Source organism: Leuciscus leuciscus, assembly GCF_965113295.1.
Source record: "Leuciscus leuciscus genome assembly, chromosome: 15".
Taxonomy (NCBI): Eukaryota; Metazoa; Chordata; class Actinopteri; order Cypriniformes; family Leuciscidae; genus Leuciscus; species Leuciscus leuciscus.
In genome coordinates this window covers 34,257,834-34,280,521 of record NC_138739.1, presented here as the reverse complement: position 1 = coordinate 34,280,521, position 22,688 = coordinate 34,257,834, and the positions used below count along the sequence as shown (strand labels likewise).

General features: G+C 37.9%; 1 protein-coding gene across 1 annotated transcript in view; it reads right to left on the bottom strand.

The window, feature by feature from the left end:
* impg2b (interphotoreceptor matrix proteoglycan 2b) overlaps positions 1 to 19,078 on the bottom strand; it is a 30,844-nt gene extending 11,766 nt beyond the window's left edge. Inside the window, exons 1-12 of the mRNA XM_082138283.1 lie at positions 17,715 to 19,078; positions 15,452 to 15,618; positions 15,288 to 15,319; positions 14,445 to 14,500; positions 9,032 to 13,893; positions 8,763 to 8,924; positions 7,772 to 7,830; positions 7,623 to 7,643; positions 4,368 to 4,621; positions 3,935 to 3,993; positions 2,051 to 2,324; positions 105 to 1,972 (exon numbers count right to left, since the gene is read on the bottom strand). Of these exons, the coding sequence (XP_081994409.1) occupies positions 105 to 1,972; positions 2,051 to 2,324; positions 3,935 to 3,993; positions 4,368 to 4,621; positions 7,623 to 7,643; positions 7,772 to 7,830; positions 8,763 to 8,924; positions 9,032 to 13,893; positions 14,445 to 14,500; positions 15,288 to 15,319; positions 15,452 to 15,618; positions 17,715 to 17,829 (7,929 nt within the window). The 5' untranslated portion in view covers positions 17,830 to 19,078. The remainder of the gene's footprint in view (positions 1 to 104; positions 1,973 to 2,050; positions 2,325 to 3,934; positions 3,994 to 4,367; positions 4,622 to 7,622; positions 7,644 to 7,771; positions 7,831 to 8,762; positions 8,925 to 9,031; positions 13,894 to 14,444; positions 14,501 to 15,287; positions 15,320 to 15,451; positions 15,619 to 17,714) is intronic.
* Positions 19,079 to 22,688: the final 3,610 nt, after the last annotated feature.

The window sequence follows — 22,688 nt, the reverse complement described above, 5'->3', positions numbered from 1 at the left end:
GCAAGGTAAATACCTAATAACTTTTAATTCCTAGCTAATTGGCTATGGCTACTTCTAAACACCAAATATAGGATCACAGAATTAATGTGACAAATATATCTTACCAGCTCCAGAAACTGCTGCTCAAGAGCCTTGTACTCAGTAGAGCTCTTGTTGAACAGATCTTCTGAAAACCTCATGTTGGTGACCCTGAGGCTGAAAAACACTATTAATGCCCTTCCAGGACTGGCTGGCAAGGCAATACTTGCCAAGTCAGTCTCACGAGCGAACCCACTACCGTCATCTTCGCCATGGCTTGGTCCATCAAACGGGAAGATGTCAAATGAAACTTCAAATTCTGTTATATTGGGGTTAACTGGAGGAGGAACTTTCATAGTAGTACTGTCAGAGTTCACTAGTTCGGTAGGTAGGGTGAGGCCTGTGATGTCAGATATTGACCCTGCTGTGTGTTCTTGTACTGAGTTGTCTGAAGTTTCTTCAGGATTAACTATCTTGTCGGTAGGTCTGAACGTTGGTTTATAAAATGATGGTACATTGGTGGAACTAACAGTCTCCAAATGTTCTGAAACATCTGGAATGAGAGACATTGTGGATGAACTAAATATTGTAGTTGAATTCCCATTGTCAACATTCTCTGATGAAACAGGCTCCTCTGCAACAGTTGCAACATAAGTGTGCACCGCATCAGTTGGAGTCTCTGAAGTCATCTCTTGCAGAACCGAATGCGTGGTTGATTGGGTAAGTAGAGGTTCTGTGGTTGATTCTGGTAGAGGTTCATCCTCATCTATTGATAAATGTGATATCCGAGTGAACGGAGAGTCCTTTTCAGGAGACAGGGAAGCTGAATGATCTAAACTTGGTCCATCAGTGGCTATTGTTGTTGGGGCTGTTGTTGCGACCAAGATCTCATCCCCAACTAAATCCTCTTCTGAGAGTTTAGTCACTGGGCTTTCCGTAGGCTCAAGCTTGATGCTTTCTATCTTCTCATCTAGAATCTTGACTTCTTCATCTAATCCTTCCACCTCTGTCCATAAGAGTACAGGTAATTCTGTGATACCTTTGGTTACAGGCTCAACAGCTTCTGAATAAGTGGTAGAACCTTCCTCAGAAACTGTATCAATGTCTAGGATTACAGGTAACTGCGTGGTTGGAGGGATTTCATTTGACTTTGTTGTGGAGGCCAGTGTTACAACTGATGCACCCACAGTTTCCTGACTCTGTTTGTTGTCTGTTGAAGTAGTATACTTATTCGTAGCTACTGCTGTGCTTGGTGGGATGAAATTAGGCGTAACAAGTAGTTCTGTATAGTCTTTATCAGTGGGTGAACTGACTGTATCAGGACTTTGTGTTGCATCTACATCTTGAGCTTCTGCTGAAGTGTAGACATGTAGCAAGGGTCGCTTGGTCACATGTGTGCCCACAGTGGTAGATTCATCTGGAAAATAGTCATTATATTGTTCAGGGGCTACTTGGGTTTGCAAAGAAAGCTCGACAGTCAAAGTCTCCATAGTCAGAAAAACTGGGGCTTGGTCAGTTGTTGTGTAGTGAGGATGGGTACGAATGTCTTGTGTCACAAGAACCCTGTCCAAGAATGTCTCATCAGGTGGAAGATCTTGGTGAGGAGGTTCAAGCTGTTCCTCTATAGATTCCTTATCTTCCTGAGGTTGGTGTACCTCATCCTCGTTGTCATCATCATCCTCATCATCAGTCAAGACTTCTTGTGGTGTTCCTGACACCCAAGGCCAGATGTCAGGACCTAAGTGATCCCCAGAGAAACCTGAGCCCGAGCCCAGGTCTATAAAATCACTCTGAGAAGTCACCTCAACATCAGGAGGTTCTACAGGAGAAACTGGTGTCTCTTCTATCTTGTGAGGTGACTCTGTAGGTAAGGCAACTCCAGTTATCGTGCCTGTGATAGGACTGATTGTAGTTGCAGTCTGTAAGAATCCCTCTTCTTCAAGAATTCCATTGTCTGAAACAAGATCACAAAATTTTTAGAACCATGTTACTGCCATTAATGGGGAAATAATTCACAAGAGATAATACTTACTCTCCGCACCAGGAGCAGGTGCACTGCTTGAGGTCTCAAATTTAGAGGTAAGCTCAATGTCCAAATTCTTCAAAGACACTTCTGCGGGAGATAGAGTGGTACTTTCCTCAAAGATGATTACATCATTTGCATTTGTGTCCTTATTTTGTCCATCCATCCAGGTATCAAAAGTGTTAACAGGGTTAAAGAAGTCATTGTTTGCAATGAAGATGTCATTGTTGGATAATTCCTGCCCAGGAACATCTGGTGGTTTCTCAGAGGCAAGAACATTATCCTAGGATTTAATTAAAGGATTAAAGTTAGTTAGTTAGTTACTATTGACTGTTGATTTATATTTAAGACTTAAATGAGGCCTACGTCCACTGAATGTATTTATGTGTCAGTTTTCAAAATTATGTCTCACTCCTTGACCATCAAAAAAGGTGGGCAGAGTAAAAAAAAAAAAAAAAAGTACACTTATGGTTTAAGTGGAACACATTTTCCTTAAACTTCTCATTGAGTTACATTAGAAAAACATTTTTCCAGAGAAATGTCAGTGGAAAAAATTGCATAGACATAGTAAAATGTTTTTAAAAAATGTTTTTATCACACATGCACATGATATTCACACCATCCAGAGGATCTGTTCCTAAATGGGCCATTGGATGATGCATATTTGACCAGAAAACAGTTTTAGCTGTTCCATACACCGGAAATTAATGTTTAACCTCCATGCAGATTTGGAATATGTCATGTTGTATACATAATGACTGGTTGTATATACATTCACACTATTCACACCATTTTATTTTCATGCAAGTAATGAGTGAGGTTCTACTGGAACTAGATCACCGCCAGTTGGCCTCATTCATGAAACACGAGCAGAACAAATTTTGGTGTAAATCATTCGTAAAACCATTCTTACGTAAGCTGTCACATTCAATTCAGTGCGACAATTTACATAAGAATGGTTCCATGACCAATTTACACAGAAATTAGTAATGCTCGTATTTCTTGAATTAGGTCCATTGATCATTTAATACAGGACAAATGGCTTGACTGTCTACAAAATATCATATAGAACTAGTTTTGTGCACCCTACCAGTTAGGTTTCTAATTTGCCTTAACAGCTGATCACACAAACTAATATACATCTTAAACAGGATAGATCAGATAAGGCATCAACTTCTTGCATTGACTTTTAGTAACTAACATGCATCTTTGGATGCAAGTATAATATAACCTGAGAGAGAGAACACATGTTTCCAAATCCAGACATGGACATAAAGCTCCAGCCAAAACAAGACAGTAAATCTACTTAATAAGGGTATTGAAAAAAGTGCCAGTTTTGTCAAATGTAAGAGGAAAACCCGAGAGTAAATTCTAAGATTATTGCCATGTTTGGTATCCAATGTGTCTTTCTAATTAAACTACAGACTCCTCGGCCTCTGCAATAAATATATGTCACACTGAGATTAAAAACAGATTCTTTTCAATATTTCATAGTGCCTGAGCTAAACAATTTTCATAAAATAGCATGTATACTTGTGTCTAGAGAATACTTGAGCTGGAAAATTGACTTGAATAGTTTTACAGACCTGCCGTATTATCCCATAGCTGTGCTATAATCTGTTTTAATGACATGCTATGAAAACCAAATTTATGTGCAAGGTAATCGTTCTTATCATGTAACAACAAAAACCTACATGTGATTGCTATTAGTGTGACTCATATTTCATTTAACAGCTTTGGAAGGATTCACATTCACACTTGAAAGTGATTGCATTGCAATGAGGTGAAGAAAAAAACCCTGATTGCTAAACTGCTGCTCTGAATAGGGATTCTGGACTGGACAGTCATGGTTACCAGTTTACTGGGTGGTCCAGCCAATGACCATTGACTCACCATCATGTCACTGGAGTCAAGCGGTCTGCTGGTTGGTTTGGAAGGCAGCAATGTCTCCACTGTGAAGCCAAAACAGAGACAAATCATATCAAATTATACTTTAAACTGCTCAAGCACATTTCATACCCATACTGGCGTCCCTTCAAGAGAGATTGGCTCTGAGGGCTGCAAGATTAGTCTGCCAAAACCAGAGATAAGAACCATGAAGGTTCCTTACTTCTGTTAAAACCGCATACAGCCAAGTAGATGTCCAACCATTGTCATTGCATTTCAGGTTCATTCAGCTACAATTGACCACTGTGACAGAACACATACTTGAACCTTAATGTTTATAAGAAACATCAGTAAGAAGCATTCAATTCAACACCCTGATGGTCTTGGGTTCCCTATAATGAATCCACAATGTGCCTCAATTTCTTTGAGAACGTCTTACCATTTTCCAGTTGCAAAGAATCAGGGTCCACATCCAGAGTGGTGTTTCTGATGAAATTTTCCTTGTGGAGGGCTTCGGTGATGTAATTTCGGAAGTCTGTGATTGTGTGGACCACAGTGGGAAGCTCATCGGGATCTGTGAAGGAGTTCTCAACCATGTTGGAATGCAAGTTTATGTAATCCATGGTCTCGTTACTTATCCCCACACCATCGCCTTCAAGAACCACAGCGTAGTGCACCACCACTGCCAGGCCTCTGAGGAATGAAAAGAAAACAGTGACTATTTGCTGTCAAAAAAACAAAATAATATGCTTCGTCAAAGGCTTTACTATGTGTAAACTGGCCCCAAGACTGGTGCTGTTATGCATGAAATGACTGCAACATTTAGAAAAAAAAATTACCAGCTTAATCTACAGAGCAGGAGTTGGAGTTTATCATGGTGGAACTCGCTATCTGTTCATTGATGTTTCGTCATATTTGATTGTTATATTTAACCAGTTGTACATCAGTTGTAAAGTAAAATATGAAAATAATATCTTACAGGTAACTGTTAGATGGCCTGCTGGTTTTAGCTGGTTTAAAATGGTCTAGTTGTTCTACCAGAACTACCAAGCTGGTGTTAAGCCAGTCTGACTAGTCTCCCAGCCTGCTTGTCTTTCTGTCTGACCAGCTGAAAAGTGCCCAAAATATATTGAAAACCACCAAAACAGACCAACTTAACCAGTATGGACAGGCTAAGAGACACTTTAGGCCATTTTAAGCTGTTTATGTTTTGTAGCAGAGTGGCTAAAATAAAATTCCAGTCTATAGGGGCTTACGCATCGGGTAGTTCAAGGTAGGGCTGGGCGATACAGTATATCGCATGACATTGTTGCGCATCTTGTCAGTAAAGCTGGTTCCTTGATTAGTAGTAAATCGCCATCACCTGCTTTCAGATGGAGCGGCATTTACTACACAGAGCCGTAGTTCACTGACAAGCTGAGCCAAATCGCATTAATTATCGCAGGCGATACGTCCGTGATAATTAAAATCGATATGGCTCAGCTTGTCAGTGAACTACGGCTCTGTTCTAGGAACTAGCCACCAGGGTGGTTCCCCCGAGAACTAATGGTTCCCCTAGGAACGTTTTCCTGGTTGCATTCGCACCACCTGTAGGAACTCTGAAGTGATGTAAGCTGCCCTTGTTGTTGTGACTTTTACTTTGACTGCGCGGCAGACCTTTATTTTGACATCATTGAGAACGCCAGCCAGAGCCACACAGTGCTCGCATTCTCCATGTTCATTAGCTTACGATCTGTCTTACACGTTATTAGATAGAACTGTTATACATAGAAAGTAGACAGTAATGAAAATGTATTAGTGTATGCCATTAGATTGATGTCCAGTGTTGCTAGCTGAGCAGAAATACATAATCATGTTTCACCTGGTCCCCTCAAAGTTGCGTTGGATTTTCTCCTCAGCGTAAAGGTTAAAGGGATAGTTCACTTTGAAATTAAATTTTGGTATGTTTTAGCTTACCTCAAGGGCATCCAAGATGTAGGTGTCTTTTTTTCCGCAGTAGTTTCAATTTTGATATTTTTAGGTCAAACCGTTCTTGTCTGTCAGTCATATAATGCAGGTCTATGGTCACGGTCTCAAAGAGCATGCACAGAGTCCAAATTAAAACAATTCCCCGTCGTCCAAATTAAACAATTCCCCATCGTAAGTACACATTGATGGCCTAAGACACGAAACGAGCGGTTTGTGTGAGAAAACGAACAGTTTTTATATCGTTTTTACCTCTTGAACTCAGCCACGTCCAAGTGATCTGAGAGCGCGGGCGGGTATAGATATATACAATAGATGTCGCCTTGGCTACGGTTTCGCAGTAGCCAAGGCGACATCTAGTGTATATATCTTAGGCCATCAATGTGTACTTACGATGGGGAATTGTTTAATTTGTACGACGGGGAATTGTTTTAATTTGGACTCTGTGCATGCTGTTTGAGACAGTGACCATCGACCTGCATTATATGACTGACAGACAAGAACGGTTTGACCTAAAAATATCAAAATTGAAACTACTGCGGAAAAAAAGACACCTACATCTTGAATGCCCTTGAGGTAAGCTAAAACATACCAAAATTTCATTTCAAAGTGAACTATCCCTTTAAGAGGCCCGTCTATCACTGTTTTCCATGTTCGTAGAGTTAATTTCTGTAGCCTTTTTAAAATTGGCGGGTGCTGGTGTTTTGCGTGCGTACGGCCAATAAGCGTATACTATAGTTCACGGATAGTTCCCATAGTGCTGGATTTGACCCTATTCTGAAGTAGGAGTTAAATTAGTTCCTCCAAAAGGAGTTCCTAGAACTAAAATTGTTCCTAGTTCCTGCAGTGCGAAAGCCCCTTATCATCAAGCTAGCAACCAAAGAATATTCCCAGAATATTCAGCTGCCAGCTGTCGGTTACTAGGGGAAATAAAAAAAAAAGAATGACCTAGATTTTTTTTTTTTTTTTGCCACATGTTTCTACAAGGGTTAGAAACCCTGATGAGTTTTCGACCAGATTCATTTTCTCTCCCATAACAATCTCCACAAGGATTCAATTCCAGAAATGCTAATTAGCTTTATGTGGCATTAAGTGAGAACATCTCTGTTCTCAGGTGGTTTAAGGGGTCTCATGGAGCTCACAATATGCAGTTATCCATTGTGTGGTTTAACCGAGGCCTCACTGATAAACCACATGGAAACCTTGCCATGATGACATTTGAGAGTAGAGGACATTTAGCATTTAATCCCATCATGCTTGGCAGCTGGGCATGCATTTAGCACAGCGATTTATCCCACTTAAGGTGGCGACTGGCCAGATAAAATACCCCACTGACACATGCGCATAAGATATATCACACCTAAATGAGTATGACCAACCTTTCAATCGATTGATTTTGCAAGACTAATGAGGCTGCAAACACATGACCTTACCAAGAAAACAGTGTGAACGTGATTTCAGAGCAATGCTTTAATAAAACACTACATTTGGTGGGTGGAAAATTCAGGCACATGAATTTCTCATTAGATGTTTTGGAGGAGATATGGGTCACGCAGCTGTGTGATATGGCAGGGTGGAGAGATGGATTTATCAGGTCCGGGTAAAACATTGCACAGTGATAGCCCAAATAATATTAATATCTGTTTTCTTCATTTTGATATGTGATTAACTGTGACTTATAAAATCAATGCATATAGATCCAGAGCCAAATAAAAGTTGGGATACTTACCCTTCAATGTCCTTCTGTGGCCTGGGATATTTTATTGAGAAAAAAAGAATAATATGAACAAATGAACATATATATATATTTTTTTATTTTTTTTATCTGTATGCACAATTAACTCATGTAAAGTACCATAAAAAAAATAAAAAACATACCTGAATTCAAGGACAAATATTTTCTTGAAACCTGGGAGCTTTTCAAAAACCTCTTCAATCTTCAACAAAAGAAAGGAGAAGCTATAACTATACAATACAGTATATATAAACCCTCATGAACATGAGATTATAGATTTTAATCATTTAAAGGTGTCATGAACTGAGAAATAACATTTTTGCATAGCTTTTGACATATACTATAAGAATACCCTGTAAGTTCCAGAACTGAAAACTTTCTTGTTAGTCCAAAAACAGCTTTTACTGTAACTAAGCTCAGTAGGATGAAAATAATCTGTTATTTAAACTGATTAAATTATATATAGAAAGCAATCAAAGAATGCTCCTTTTACAATCGCTGGAGCTGTCAATCAAACAGCACAAGTTTATCAGTGTCTGAGTTCTGGACTCTCGTCAAAACTCCCGTTATAACAAAATCCCTTTTATCTATAGTCTTTGGTTATAATCAACAAATCTCTTATTTACATTGTGTTTGCACTGTTAGTTATGATGAAATCATTTGTTAGTGTGAAGAAATTGAGTTGCATTGATGAGATCACTGCATTCATGCGCTCAAAATGTCTGTGATAGGCTACAATGCTAATCACTGCATCCATTCATGCCACCATCTAAATATAATGCTATACATCTAAATTGAATGCTATAATCAACACTTTTCACGATTTGTTAACCTTGAGAGCTGTAATAGTAAAATCGTGCTAAAGGTTTTTAAGAGAGTTTCACGTGTAATACTAGCTATTTAATTTGCAAAGATGTTAGCCAAACACAGCAGACACACCCCTCCAAACAGAGCGTTAAAATCAGAGGGCTAAAATCAGGCTAGGGGAAATGCCGTTTATTTCTAAATTATGATGAGTTTTGATGTAAAAATCATATTAACATTATTAGTGCACCCGCGGACACATTATAAAAAAATTAAACAGTGCACTTGCTTCATTCCCCACATACTGTTTTTGTTTGTCACTCAACTCACCTTTTCAATGAACAGCTCCGATAGATTTTGATAGTAGTAACTTGATGGATCTCTCAGAGCATCATCATAGCTTTCACCTCTTAGCTTAATACTCAGCTCCACAATATGGTCTCCGACAGGACGTATGGGTCGGACCACAACGTCATCTATTTCATTTCCAATCTATTTTTTTTTTTAAAAGAAAAGTTTGAGAGGAACTCACTATTACTCAGTTAAACAAGCTATGTACAAAGTCTTAAGTTAAATAATTATAAATTGAATGTGCTCACCACGTTGTTTTCATCTAAAATGTCATTGGAAATGTCCTGTGGCAAGATTTGTAATGTGGAGGAGAAAGTCTTTTGAATAGTAGTTGTCAAGGCATTCAGTACAACAGTGATATCCTCCAATTTCGAGATAGGAGTTGGGGTGTCATCCTCTGCAGGTTGCAGTTTGACAACATTTATGTCAGGTCTTTCAGGTACAATCTCAGGCACCTCTGAAAGTTCAGATATTGACAAAGGTGTCTGAAGTGTGACTTCAGGTGTCTCTGACATGGCTCCATTTGTCTTCACCATATCTTCAGGTGTTTGAGATATGACATAGGTTGTCTCTGTTATGACATCAGCTTCTGTAACAACCTTAGGTGTCTCTGTTGCAACTTCAGGTGTCTCATTTAAATTTTCTGTGACTTCATGTATGATTTCCACCACAACTTTTTGTGTGTCCTCTAGAATTTTTGATGGATCTGTAACTTCATGTACGTCCTCATTTATGGGAGTAGTCAGTGTATCTTTTTCCATCTCAGTAACAGTAAGGTCTTCAAAAACGTTGAAAAGTGTTTCCCCACCACCTTCAACCGTTTTAGGTGTTTCTTCTAGCTTATATTCCATGCCTTCGGTTACAAATGCTACAATGTCAGTTTCAGGGGTAACAATCTCAAAAGAGGTATCAAGTGTAGCCTCAGGTGTTATTCCAGTTGTGGCCACACTTGTGAACTTAGTAGAAGTTTCTGTGGACTTCTCTTTAACCAAAAACCTTTCAGTACTTTCCTCAGGTGATTCCTCAAAGATGGCAGCTTCAGTTACATCCCCTAATTCAGCAGTAGCATCACTTTTTCCTTCCTCAAAATCTTGAAGTGAGTTTTCAAGAACTGTTACTTTTTCTGTGCCAATGTCTTTAAATTCAACTACAGTAACATCTGTTGCCTCTGTCATTATCTCACCAGATTTCGTAATGGCAGTTGTGTCCTCATCCACAAGTGCGTCTCTCTCAGTAAACACATCGGAAGCTTCTGTAGTTTCCTCTGTCACTTTGGCTATATTTCCAGCTGTCACCTCCATAACTTCTGGGGTCTCAGTTATAATATCCTCATCCTTACCCAAATCATTCTCTTCAGCATCAGGAGTGACCTCTGTAGGCTCATGAGTTTCCTTCAACACTTCATGAGTACTCCCTGTCACAGTATCAGGAAGTTTTTCAACTGTTGTCATCTCTAGTGTAGGTTTGCCCTCTTTAGCATAGGGTGTCTCTTCCTCATCTTTGTCAAGTAATGTTACAGTTGCAGTGTCTTCAAGTGTGTCCTCTGTTGATACAACAGAAGTTTCTTCAAGTAGGTTTTCCACTGTATCAATTCTAGCAACCTCAGTTGATGTATATGCAGGTGTAAAGGGTGAGAGCATTTCTGGCACAGTGGTCACATATGTGATTTTGACAACATCCTTGTCTGTCAAAGATTTTGGCAACCCATTTGTGGGGGGAACCTCTAGCAGTTCTGTAGGAGTTGTCTGCATTGGTTCCTCTGGTAAGACATTCTGAACAGGAGATATTTCCGTAGGAGAACCTACCGGAGGTCTATCAGCATCACTTTTTCCTCCTTCAAAATCTTGAAGTGAGTTTTCAAGAACTGTTACTTTGTCTGTGCCAATGTCTTCAAATTCAACTCCAGTAACATCTGTTGCCTCTGTCATCATCTCACCAGATTTTGTTGCCTCTGTCATCATCTCACCAGATTTCGTAATGGCAGTTGTGTCCTCATCCACAAGTGCGTCTCTCTCAGTAAACACATCGGAAGCTTCTGTAGTTTCCTCTGTCACTTTGGCTATATTTCCAGCTGTCACCTCCATAACTTCTGGGGTCTCAGTTATAATATCCTCATCCTTACCCAAATCATTCTCTTCAGCATCAGGAGTGACCTCTGTAGGCTCATGAGTTTCCTTCAACACTTCATGAGTACTCCCTGTCACAGTATCAGGAAGTTTTTCAACTGTTGTCATCTCTAGTGTAGGTTTGCCCTCTTTAGCATAGGGTGTCTCTTCCTCATCTTTGTCAAGTAATGTTACAGTTGCAGTGTCTTCAAGTGTGTCCTCTGTTGATACAACAGAAGTTTCTTCAAGTAGGTTTTCCACTGTATCAATTCTAGCAACCTCAGTTGATGTATATGCAGGTGTAAAGGGTGAGAGCATTTCTGGCACAGTGGTCACATATGTGATTTTGACAACATCCTTGTCTGTCAAAGATTTTGGCAACCCATTTGTGGGGGGAACCTCTAGCAGTTCTGTAGGAGTTGTCTGCATTGGTTCCTCTGGTAAGACATTCTGAACAGGAGATATTTCCGTAGGAGAACCTACTGGAGGTCTATCAGCATCACTTTTTCCTCCTTCAAAATCTTGAAGTGAGTTTTCAAGAACTGTTACTTTGTCTGTGCCAATGTCTTCAAATTCAACTCCAGTAACATCTGTTGCCTCTGTCATCATCTCACCAGATTTTGTTGCCTCTGTCATCATCTCACCAGATTTTGTAATGGCAGTTGTGTCCTCATCCACAAGTGCGTCTCTCTCAGTAAACACATCGGAAGCTTCTGTAGTGTCCTCCGTCACTTTGGCTATATTTCCAGCTGTCACCTCCGTAACTTCTGGGGTCTCAGTTATAATGTCCTCGTCCTTACCCAAATCATTCTCTTCAGCATTAGGAGTGACCTCTGTTGGCTCATGAGTTTCCTTCAACACTTCATGAGTACTCCTTGTCACGGTATCAGGAAGTTTTTCAACTGTTGTCATCTCTAGTGTAGGTTTGCCCTCTTTAGCGTAGGGTGTCTCTTCCTCATATTTAAGTAATGTTACAGTTGCAGTGTCTTCAAGTGTGTCCTCTGTTGATACAACAGAAGTTTCTTCAAGTAGGTTTTCTACTGCATCATTTCTAGCAACCTCAGTTGATGTATATGCGGGTGTAAAGGGTGAGAGCATTTCTGGCACAGTGGTCACATATGTGATTTTGACAACATCCTTATCTGTCAAAGCTTTTGGCAACCCATTTGTGGGTGGAACCTCTAGCAGTTCTGTAGGAGTTGTCTGCTTTGGTTCCTCTGGTAAGACATTCTGAACAGGAGATATTTCTGTAGGAGAACCTACCAGAGGTCTATCAGTGGACATCCTTGTAGCTTCTGAGATAACATCAACATCTACATGCTGGATGGTAACAAGTGCTGATTTAACAGGACTTTCAGTAACACCTTGTCCAACATCTAGTTCAGTTTCTGAAATAAAATTATCAATGTATTCTCTAGTGACTACTGAAGGGGTATTAGTACTTATTCCTGGTGAGTCCTCAAGGGTTGTAGGGAGATCGGTCTCATACTTTTCAGAGGTGAAACCACCCGGATTTCTACCAGGGGGCATCAATGTAACCTCTGACACAATGTCAACTTCTACATATTGAATTGTAGCATCTACTGTTTTAACAGGACCTTCAGGACCCTGCCCAAAGTCCAGTTTAGTTACTGAAATAAGCTCTTCAGTAGATTCACTGGTGACTCCTGTGGGAGTATTGATAGTTATCCCTAGGGAGTCCTCAAAAGGTGTGGGAATATCATTATCATATTTTGCTGAAGTAGAATCTTCTGGATTTCTTTCAGTGGTCACCAATGTAGACTCTGAGACAATGTCAACCTCTTCATGTGAAATGGTAACATCCGCTGTTGTAACAAGACCCTCTGTGACATCCTGTTTCACAGTGGTCTCATTTGTGAGTTCAGTAGGTGAACTAGTGCTCGTCCCCAGTGTGTCCTCAAAGGATGTGGGAATAACATACTCATATTTTCCGGAAGTAGAATATTCTGGAGGTACATCAGTGGTCATTAATGTTGATTCAGAGACAGTGTTCACCTCTTCATGTTGAACGGTAATAATTGCTGTGTTAATCGGACCAAGAGTAGCATCCAGTCCCACCTCCGGATTGGATTCTAAATGAAGTTCTTCAGTGAATTCACTGGTGATTATTGTAGTGCTTATCCCAGGTGAATTCTCAAAGTTTGTAGGAATATCATATTCATAATTTTTTGAAGTAGAATCTTCTGGAGTTCTATCAGTGGTCAATAATGTAGACTCAGAGACAACATCAACTTCATGTTGAATGGTAACACCTGCTGTCTTAACCGGACCTGCATCCTGTCCTAAGTCTGTTTCTGAATGAAGCACTTCAGTAGAGTCACTAATGTAGGTGACTATTGTAGGAATAGTAGTGCTTATTCCTAATGAGTCTTCAAAAGTCGTGGGAATCTCATAATCATACTTTCTCGTAGCAGACTTCTCTGGAGTTCTATCAGTGTTCATTAATTTAGACTCTGAGACTATGTCAACCTCTTCATGTTGAAAGGAGACACCTGTTGTCTTAAATGGACTATCGGTAGCATCGTGTCCCAACTCTGTTTCTGAATAAAGCTCTTCAGTAAAATCACTGGTGACCACTGTAGGAATAGTAGTGCTTATTTCTAGTGAATCCTCAAAGGTTGTGGGAATTTCATAATCATATTTTCTTGAAGTAGACTCCTCTTGAGTTCTATCAGTGTTCATTAATTTAGACTCTGAGACCTCTTCATGTTGAATGGTGACATCCAATGTTTTGACAGGACCCTCGGTAGCATCCAGTTTGACTTGCAGTTCAGTTTCTGAAACAGGTTTCACGGTGGCCTTACTTGTGAGTTCTAAAGGTGAACTAGTGCTTGTCCTTGGTGAAGCCTCAAAGGCTGTGATAAGATCAGGCGCAAGCGTCATTTGAAGCTCTGCAGCCATAGTGGTGATTAAGATTTGGTCTGCAATGGTCTGTGGTGTGGCATCCTGTGAATCTGTTACTGCCTCAGGAATCAGAATACTGACTGGGTGAGGAAAGAGAAAGAAAGAAAAGGAGGAAGTGGCAGAGTAAATGTATGTCATAAGAGGTAGTTTGAGTCATTTTTGAATTTCATCTTGTAAATTGGATCCATAAATTCCATGCCGTTAATTATCTTCAGGATTGCAGGGCAAAACTCCAAGTACCCTATTGTTAAGGCTAAGCCCATGCACAAATAATTAGTTACACTTGACTACATGGCAGAACTTTGTCTGAGGATCCTGACACCTTTACTTCATTACAAACCACTGAGTACCTAAAAAGGATTAATGTCTATTCTGAGAGCAGTGTATATCCTGAGCTAGAGAGCACTAGATCTCTGTTGATATGACTGCAGGGTCTCATGCGGACATTTACAATACAGATGAATCAGAGCATAACTTTAATCAACAGACTGCAAAATCAGTCAATAGAAATAAAACTTTCTGGGCTTTAACTACTTATTTTGAAATATTTATAAACACAGGGAAATGTGCATACAGATTCATTGTTTAAGAAGCATATTGTTTCAAAAAAAATTTTGTAAACTAGACTGACCTTGTTTGGTTGTGGCCACGTTTGCTTGTGTTGGTGCAGTAGTCGTTGTCTGATGTCTGTTAGAAGAAGATTATACATGCTTTTAAAGGTCAGTAACATACCCAAAACTAAAAATCTAACCTTCTTATTGGCAAATGAGTTTAGTTTTCCGTTTTAGGAAATTAACTGAACCATGAGGAGTGCTATGTCTCTAAAGCTAGCAGAAAGTGAACTGGCTTTAGAAGGGACTAAAGGTAAGGTTACAATTTTTGCAGTCTGAAACCACGGGTCTGTATTCAACTTTAACTAGTAATGGGTGTTATTTTCTGCAAAGCATCAGTGTGTGCTCAGAATTAGCTGCCTTAGCTGCCTGGCTAAAGGAAGAATTGGTGTTTCGGATAATTCAATTAGTGTTAGGGTTCGGCTACTTACGTTACAATCTGAGTTCCACACTGGGCATTTGCATTTATATTTATTTAGGCTGCAGGACCGTACTAGTTTATCTAACACTATGTTGTTTTGTGCCCTTTAGTTGCCTGGAAGTCCTACCTGCATTCAGGCTGCCATGGGCTGGTGGGTACACTAACATAAGACAAATATAGGAATTGTGTGATTACACTGTTACTTTGGAAACAGTGGGATGTGATGTGGGTTCTTGTTTTTGTTGTCAATATTAACACATAATTATGCTAAATATGGAGATGTGCTGTGTCAACAAAGTTTGGCTGCAATTTGTGTGTGATGAAATTCAACACAATGTAAAGCCTGAAATTAAAAGTATTTCGCTTACAATATTATCATATTTATGTACCATGATATTAACATGGTACTCAACGATGGTAAATGTCTGTAAGCAGTTCTCACCTTGTTGATGTCATTGAAGCCGCTCCTACCCTCTGCAAAATACCATAAAAGTCAGTTTTCTTCTTTTTTTCGTATGCAAGAATTTTCTGTGTCTTTGAACTAAGTTAACAGTGTTGATTTGATAACTGTTTGTTTGGTATCATTACATAGACAAGGATACTTACACTTGATATCAGAGCAAGGTGCTCAGCTGACTGGCTAAAGCTCCGGCCAATGTCAAACACGCTAACACTACTGTTTTGACATTTCCTCATCCAGATCTGGTACTCTTCTTTCTCGGGTAAACGATCCCAGAAGATTTTGAAAGCCTCCCAAACGGTTTCCTGGCACACTAAGGAACAGAAACAATTGCAAACATATATACACATTCCAATAAGCATGCAAACCCATACAATACAAACACACATACACACACTTAAATAAGTTGGGGGGGGATATCTATTTTCGACTAGTTCTGAATATTTTTACAATTCAGTTTGACAAAGTATCAATAAAATAGTGTATAAAACAGTCAATGTATGTTAATTAGTTAATTAGCTTTAGCAACATGCTAACCTAAAACTGGAATCAGTCGCGAATTGAATCTCCAGAGCATTTTGCTAATTAAACAATGCACTTTGTAGATTTGCTGTCTATATAGTCAGCTCCAGAACACTCACTTATGAGGTTCAATTTCAGTGCCTGCCAGTGTAGACAGCAGACAGTTAGGCAGCTCACTAGATTTTGGAAAAGATCTAGTGAGAGAAACTATAAACAGTGGAGAAGAAATAATCTGCCAAAACACCAGCAATGAACTCCGCTGTAGTGGAAATTGACATCACTTATAATGGATACCCCTTTCATTTTGGAGACAGAAATAACAGAATTATTTCTTTATTTCAAAATTAAATAAAGAAAAAGCAATAACTAACATAATGGAAACATCTCTTATCCTTATCCACACACGTCAATTGTTCCAGACAAAGTTTTCTTTTATTTCTCAGTTTGTGAACCAAAATTACTATTTTCGGTATGCGCCGCATACTTTCTCAATGTATCCAAGCAAGTGGAAAATTAAATGCGCAGATGGAGGATGTTAACCCTTGCTAGACATTTTGCGGCTCCAGTCGAAATGTTCCACCTACATCTGCCCGCCATACCGAAAATGTGTGACGACTACCAGAACTCAAGTGCGTAGGAGGGCAGAGGTCACCAGTTTTCCTGGCAGAGCGAAGGATCTGATCACTGTCTACAGTGATTCAGTAGCATTGGGGACTTCAGGAGAACGAAAGGGATAAATGGGGAATTCTGGCCTTTCCTACTGGAATGACACATTTAGTCACAACATTTGACTAACAGTGCTAGACAGACACCTCAGATACTTTGCCAGCCACACCTTCGTTATCAGCTTTAAAGGGAAAGTTCACTCCAAAAAAATAAAATAAAAATCATTTACTCAACATCATGTTGTTTAAAACTCATATGACTTCAATTTTTCCATGGAACTCTAAAGAAACCACTTTTGGTTTCCATACAACCAAAGTGAAAACATTTTTAAAAGTATCATATAAATAGTTCAACTAACTTGCACGCTATATACAGTATTAAGCACAATATTTGTTTTTACATTTTTAGGGGAAATAATTCCTTATAATAATTCCTTATAATAATTCCTTATAATAATTCACTATATAGCATATAGTGGGGACATATTCATGTTTTATTTTTATTTTTAAATCAATTATTATCTCAAATTGTTATCGTGATTATATCATTTGTAATAAAAAATGGTATTGAATTATAAAAATGCAAAATAGACACATTCACAAGTCGTTGCAGACTTTTGGACCCCACTGAACATGTAATAAAGCATCAGAGTGCCCTATAATAGGTTGCCGCGGCTAAATGTAATCAACTTTCCATTGACACACTGCAAGAATAACCTTTAAGTAAAATGGCAACACTTGTTTCACGAGTTGTCGTAATTAGATTCACTAGGGTCATCTGGGTCCTATTAATCCAAACAGCGAGAGACATTATTCTCAGCGGTGGTCTCCAGCAGGGGTTTAATACTTTGATTGCGTCTAAATTCAAAATGCTAATATGTGATCTTTTGAAAGAACATTGATGTGGAAAAGTGTGTTGAGTGCGTCTGAATATTTGTGCATGATTATATGTAAGACGGAGACAAAGAGAGCGTGTGTGTCTGTCGTTTCGAAATCGTGGTTCAAATATGCGGTTACTTGGACGTTAATGAAATTGGTCAGGTTGGCTTAGTTTATTAATATTGATGAAAAGTAGAGCCGTATTTTTTCTCACATAATGATCTCAAAGAGCATCCATTTACACTATAGAAGTCTTCTGCAACGCACTGTACCTTTACAATTACCATTCTTGGCCACTATCCCAGAAACGCAAGTAAAACCGTAAGAAATGTCTGGTTCTTACCTCGCAGGTGAAAGTAGTTGAGATGATTCTGTACTGCCTGTTGCACCGTCTCATGTGAGCAAAGTTTAACTCCATTGGGGAACAGAAGGTCTCTCTTCCGTCTGGAGAGAGCCATTTCCCCCTCACCAGACACGTAACTCAATGTTTTACCTTTACCTGCCACCACTGAGCGATTCAAAACGTCATCGGCATCCAAAAAAGTTGTATATCCATTTGCTAAATAATCCTCCTGAGTTTCAGCACCTTATGAAGAACGAAGAATACATGGTCACAAGATTGCAAGCATCACAAAACTCCTCAAGATCCATTTGTAGAGTAGATACATACCTGCATCAATGGAGCAGTGTCCGGTCAACGAGAATAGTAACACCACAGCCCACCAAATGCATTTAAAAGGTACATCAGGCATAATGATTCCTTATTCCAGCACACTTTAGAGAAAAAGTCATCAATTTTTAGTTTACGAACAGCTGTAATTTAGGCATCCCTACTTGCAGCCCCAAAAACTAATCAATAGAGTTGAATTAATTAGTCTGCATTGTCAGTACATCCTTTCCTTGTCACGGAGGGATGCGATCACGTAGCTTTGAGCTGACGTCTCCCCATGTGGCTTAGCAGATGGCTCTTTGGAAGATTTTTCTTGCCCACTAATCCTATTTGTTAATTCTTCTGAGGAAGCTTGTCGAGAAGTCAGTGATACTCTTTTATTGCTCACCTGTAGGACCCGTCTGGATGCAGAGACATCCATATTCTGATATGCGGATTAAGTCCTGTAATTAATGGTCTGATCCGTTGATTAGTTCAATTATGAGAGTGGGCTTCCTTGTGCTCCATGGCTGCTATTGTGTGCAATGGGATTTCAATCTGAAGAGAGTTGCAATGATATCACTGTACATGGTTAATTGCGCAATCTTCTGTGATGCTACAAGGAAAGATCTCTTGTTAAATGTTTGACTAGATGTGACATCTTCTAGGGTTATCCCTTTGTCTACAAGTTTGCCACGTGCTGTGACCAAACAGCTTACAGGGACTTCATCTTTATTGGGTTTTGGGTGTATTCCATCATGGCAGGGATAGTATGAACAGATGGGCACAAGCATGAGCCAAATAATACCAGGTTCGGTAAGGTATCAATGGGTTGGTGGAGGATATCAAAAGCAAAGCTGTTCATTCAACATAGATCGAGTTAAATTTTACTATAAATTACACTTTGTAAAGAAAAACTTTGAATGTTGGCTTGGCAAAGCCTTGTCTGGAAGCTTACGTTTAGTTTACAGTCTGAAGGTTATGTAGGCGTTATGCAATTTGATAGAACAATAGATAGATAGATAGAACGATAGATAGATAAATAGAACGATAGATAGAGCGATAGAGCGATCGATAGATAGATAGATAGATAGATAGATAGATAGATAGATAGATAGATAGATAGATTTCATGTCAAATAAATGGTTTATAATGGTCACTTTTTATTTGGATTAATATAGTTTTAAAGCAGAGTTATTTTACTATCATTTTTGTACTATCATAATACTATCATATTATTTTGAATAAGCTTATATTTGTATATTTTCATTTTAGTTTTTAGTATTTTTTTTTTATTTCTGTTTCCTACATTATACTTCAGTTATAGTTTCAGTAATGTAAGTACTTATTTCAGATAGTTGGCGAAGCAACATTTTTAAGTTTAAGTTTTTCATCAAATAATTATAGTGTATTTCATTTCAGCTTGATTTCATTTAACGGTAACCATTTTTAATCATTTCAGTTTCAGTGAAACAACAACAACACTGTTTAAAATGCCATAGTTCTTAAAATAAATTTTATAATTTTATAATTTATAAGTTTATAAAGTATTTTAATAAAAAAGGTTAAAGCAAGGGTAAAGCAATCAAATCTATACATAAAAAAGGCATTTGAAAAGATTTTCAAAAATTATTATTATTATTATTATTATATGAAGAGGACTCACTTATGCAGTAGTAGGTTCCCCTTATCACTACTACTTTCTTCAGCAGGAAGTTGTGTAAGAGTTTAGGTAACGTTTGGCTTCACATGTGCATGGGTTTGTGTCCTGATAGAAAGAGAAAGGAAAGGCTGGAGCAGGTCATCACGGGTCGGACTTCAGACAGACCGCTCGACTCTACCTACTTAGAAATAAAACCTTGCGCTTTTTTGGACTGCAACATTATGTCTGCCATCCAAGCGCAAAAGACAAAGTTAGTGACAGACCGCGACGGTGACTTTTCAAGGTTTAATCATTAGACGTTATTTATTGGATAAAATGGTATATAGTTGGATGCTCGCCCAGCGGATTATCCGGGCGATTGTCCAGAGAGCCGGATAAAGCTGTAATCGTCACAGACACTTCCACTCACATTTACCGTACTTGCTTGATATGATTTAGCAGAAAGCCACTTACAGTTCATATGTACTTCTTAAATATTTGAACGGAGAGATGTTTTGTAGAAAGTCCTGGCTGCTCTTTTCCACTCAATGAACGTGAATGGGGATGGGAGCTATGAAAATGACTATATTCTCTGGAACATAACAAAATGTTTATGTTTTTAATGATTATATATCCAATGTACTGAATATTGTACAGCTTAGTATCATTTATATAATTAGTAATTATATAATTAATTATAATTATTATAATTAATAACAAAAAATAATAATATAATGATTATTATTGTTATTACTAAAACAAGGATGTGAGTGGCCAAAATTTTTTTTATTAATTTTGATGATATAATAATACTAATAATAATTAGTATTTAGTATTATTTATATAATTAGTAATTCTATTATTAATTATAATTCATATGAAATTATTATTATTATTATTATTATATCATTTAATTATTTAAAATAGATTCAGAACTTACATTATTGTTTCAGTTATAAAAATTATACTAATATATTAAATAATAATAATAATAAAGAAACATTATTGTTATTATTATTATTATTATTATTTATTATGTATTGTTATTAGTATTACTACCATTCCTAAAACAAAAGGACGTGATTGCAGAAACTATTTTTAAATTTCTTATGATGATGATAATAATAATAATAATAATAATAATAATAATAATATTAACAACAACAACAACAACTAAGAATGATTACAAATAAATTATGTACATCTCAGTATCATTAATATAATTTCTAATTATATTATTAATTATAATGAATTAATATGAACCTATTATTATTATTTATATTAGGCTACTATTATTATGACTTAAACAAGGATGTGATAGGAAAACTATTTTAAATAATTCTGATGATATATTAATAAAATAATTAATACATGATGATTATTATTTTTCCTAAAACAGGCATGTTATTGCAAAATTAATTTAAATAACTCTGATGATTTAATAATAAAAATAATTAATCGGTAACAATTTATTTTAGAGTGTTCATCTTACACGTTACATGTAGTTACCATAGTAATTACTATAAATTGTGCATAATCACATGCAAGTAACCTTAAACACAGCCTAATCCTACCCTAACCCTATAGTAAGTACATGTAGTTAATTAATATTACTCCGTACTTAAATATATAATTACACTGTAAAGCAGACACCTTAAAACAAAGTGTAAACAATTAATTAAATAAATGATTATTATTACTATAAAACAAATATTTTATAATACTACAACTAATAATAATAATAATTATTATAAAATATTTTTATCAATCAGATCCTTCCTTGTTTTAATTGCTAGGACTGAACTTGAAACCAGTGGCCTAGTTGTCAGAGTAGATTACGGGGTATGAAACAGGGTTGAGGGGTGTGTGCAGGATCCCGTCTTTTCAGAGGCTTTAATTCAGCTCTAATCTCAGAGTCTAGTCCAGATTAACTAATCTAGTGCCATTTAGTGTAAAGTTGCAGCACTGGGGCCTGACATTGCCTAAACCAGGCTACTTCCATTGTCAGACCTGATTAGAGGAAAGCCCAACAAAGATCCTAAATCCCACTGCAACATCCCAGTCAGGCCATGACTTAAAGGTCACCCTCACACACACACACACACACACACACACAGAGAGAGAGAGAGAGAGAGAGAGAGAGAGAGAGAGAGAGAGAGAGAGAGAGAGAGAGAGAGAGAGGGAGAGATCACGGTTAGAGCATTGCTGTCCAGCTATGATGTGGGAGAGTCAGTACAGTTCTCCAAAATCATATACTGGAAACAGTGGGGTTCAAAAGTCTTCTTTAATGCATATAGAATATATATATATATACATATGTATCAGCAAATCAATTAGATTGAAAAATGCATTCAAACTTTTTCTAAAAATAAAATAAAATGTTTTTTAGTGAGGCAAAAAAAAAAAAAAAAAAAGGTATAGGGAAGTGGCGATTCTTGTACAGGTACAGCAGTAATCTCTTAATTTTCCTTGCGGGAATCCTTCACTATCCACAGGAATAATCTCCCAGTCAACAACATTTGAATTAGTGAGAGAAAGAGATGGCACCCAGCAGCGGGCAGCTTTAAATCCCATTCCCATCCAAACACCTCCCATCTGCTCCGATCGCCAACACTCGCCCACTCTCCTTCAGTCCCACTCCGTTCACGCATTCAACCGTATTCCCCAATGAAGGATGAGCTTGATGTATAATACTCATATTGGGATGATATATATACAAAACAGACATCTCTGATTTCATCACATTTTCCGCCATATTGGATTTTGTCTAAAACCTATTTTTGCCAACTAGTCCTAGGGTTTTCGCCCGATTGGAACCAAACCAGGGCAGAAATATTCGATGGAGTATTTTTTTTTTTTTTTGATTCACCATCGCGACAAAACATTCGAAGTGGGTGTGGCCACTTTTACTAAAATAGCTATAACTTTTGAACGAAATGAGATATTTTCACCAAACTTGGTACACATATGAGCAGAGTTTGGCTGCTTAGTAGCATGAAAAGAGGTATAATTACGCAACCGTTAAT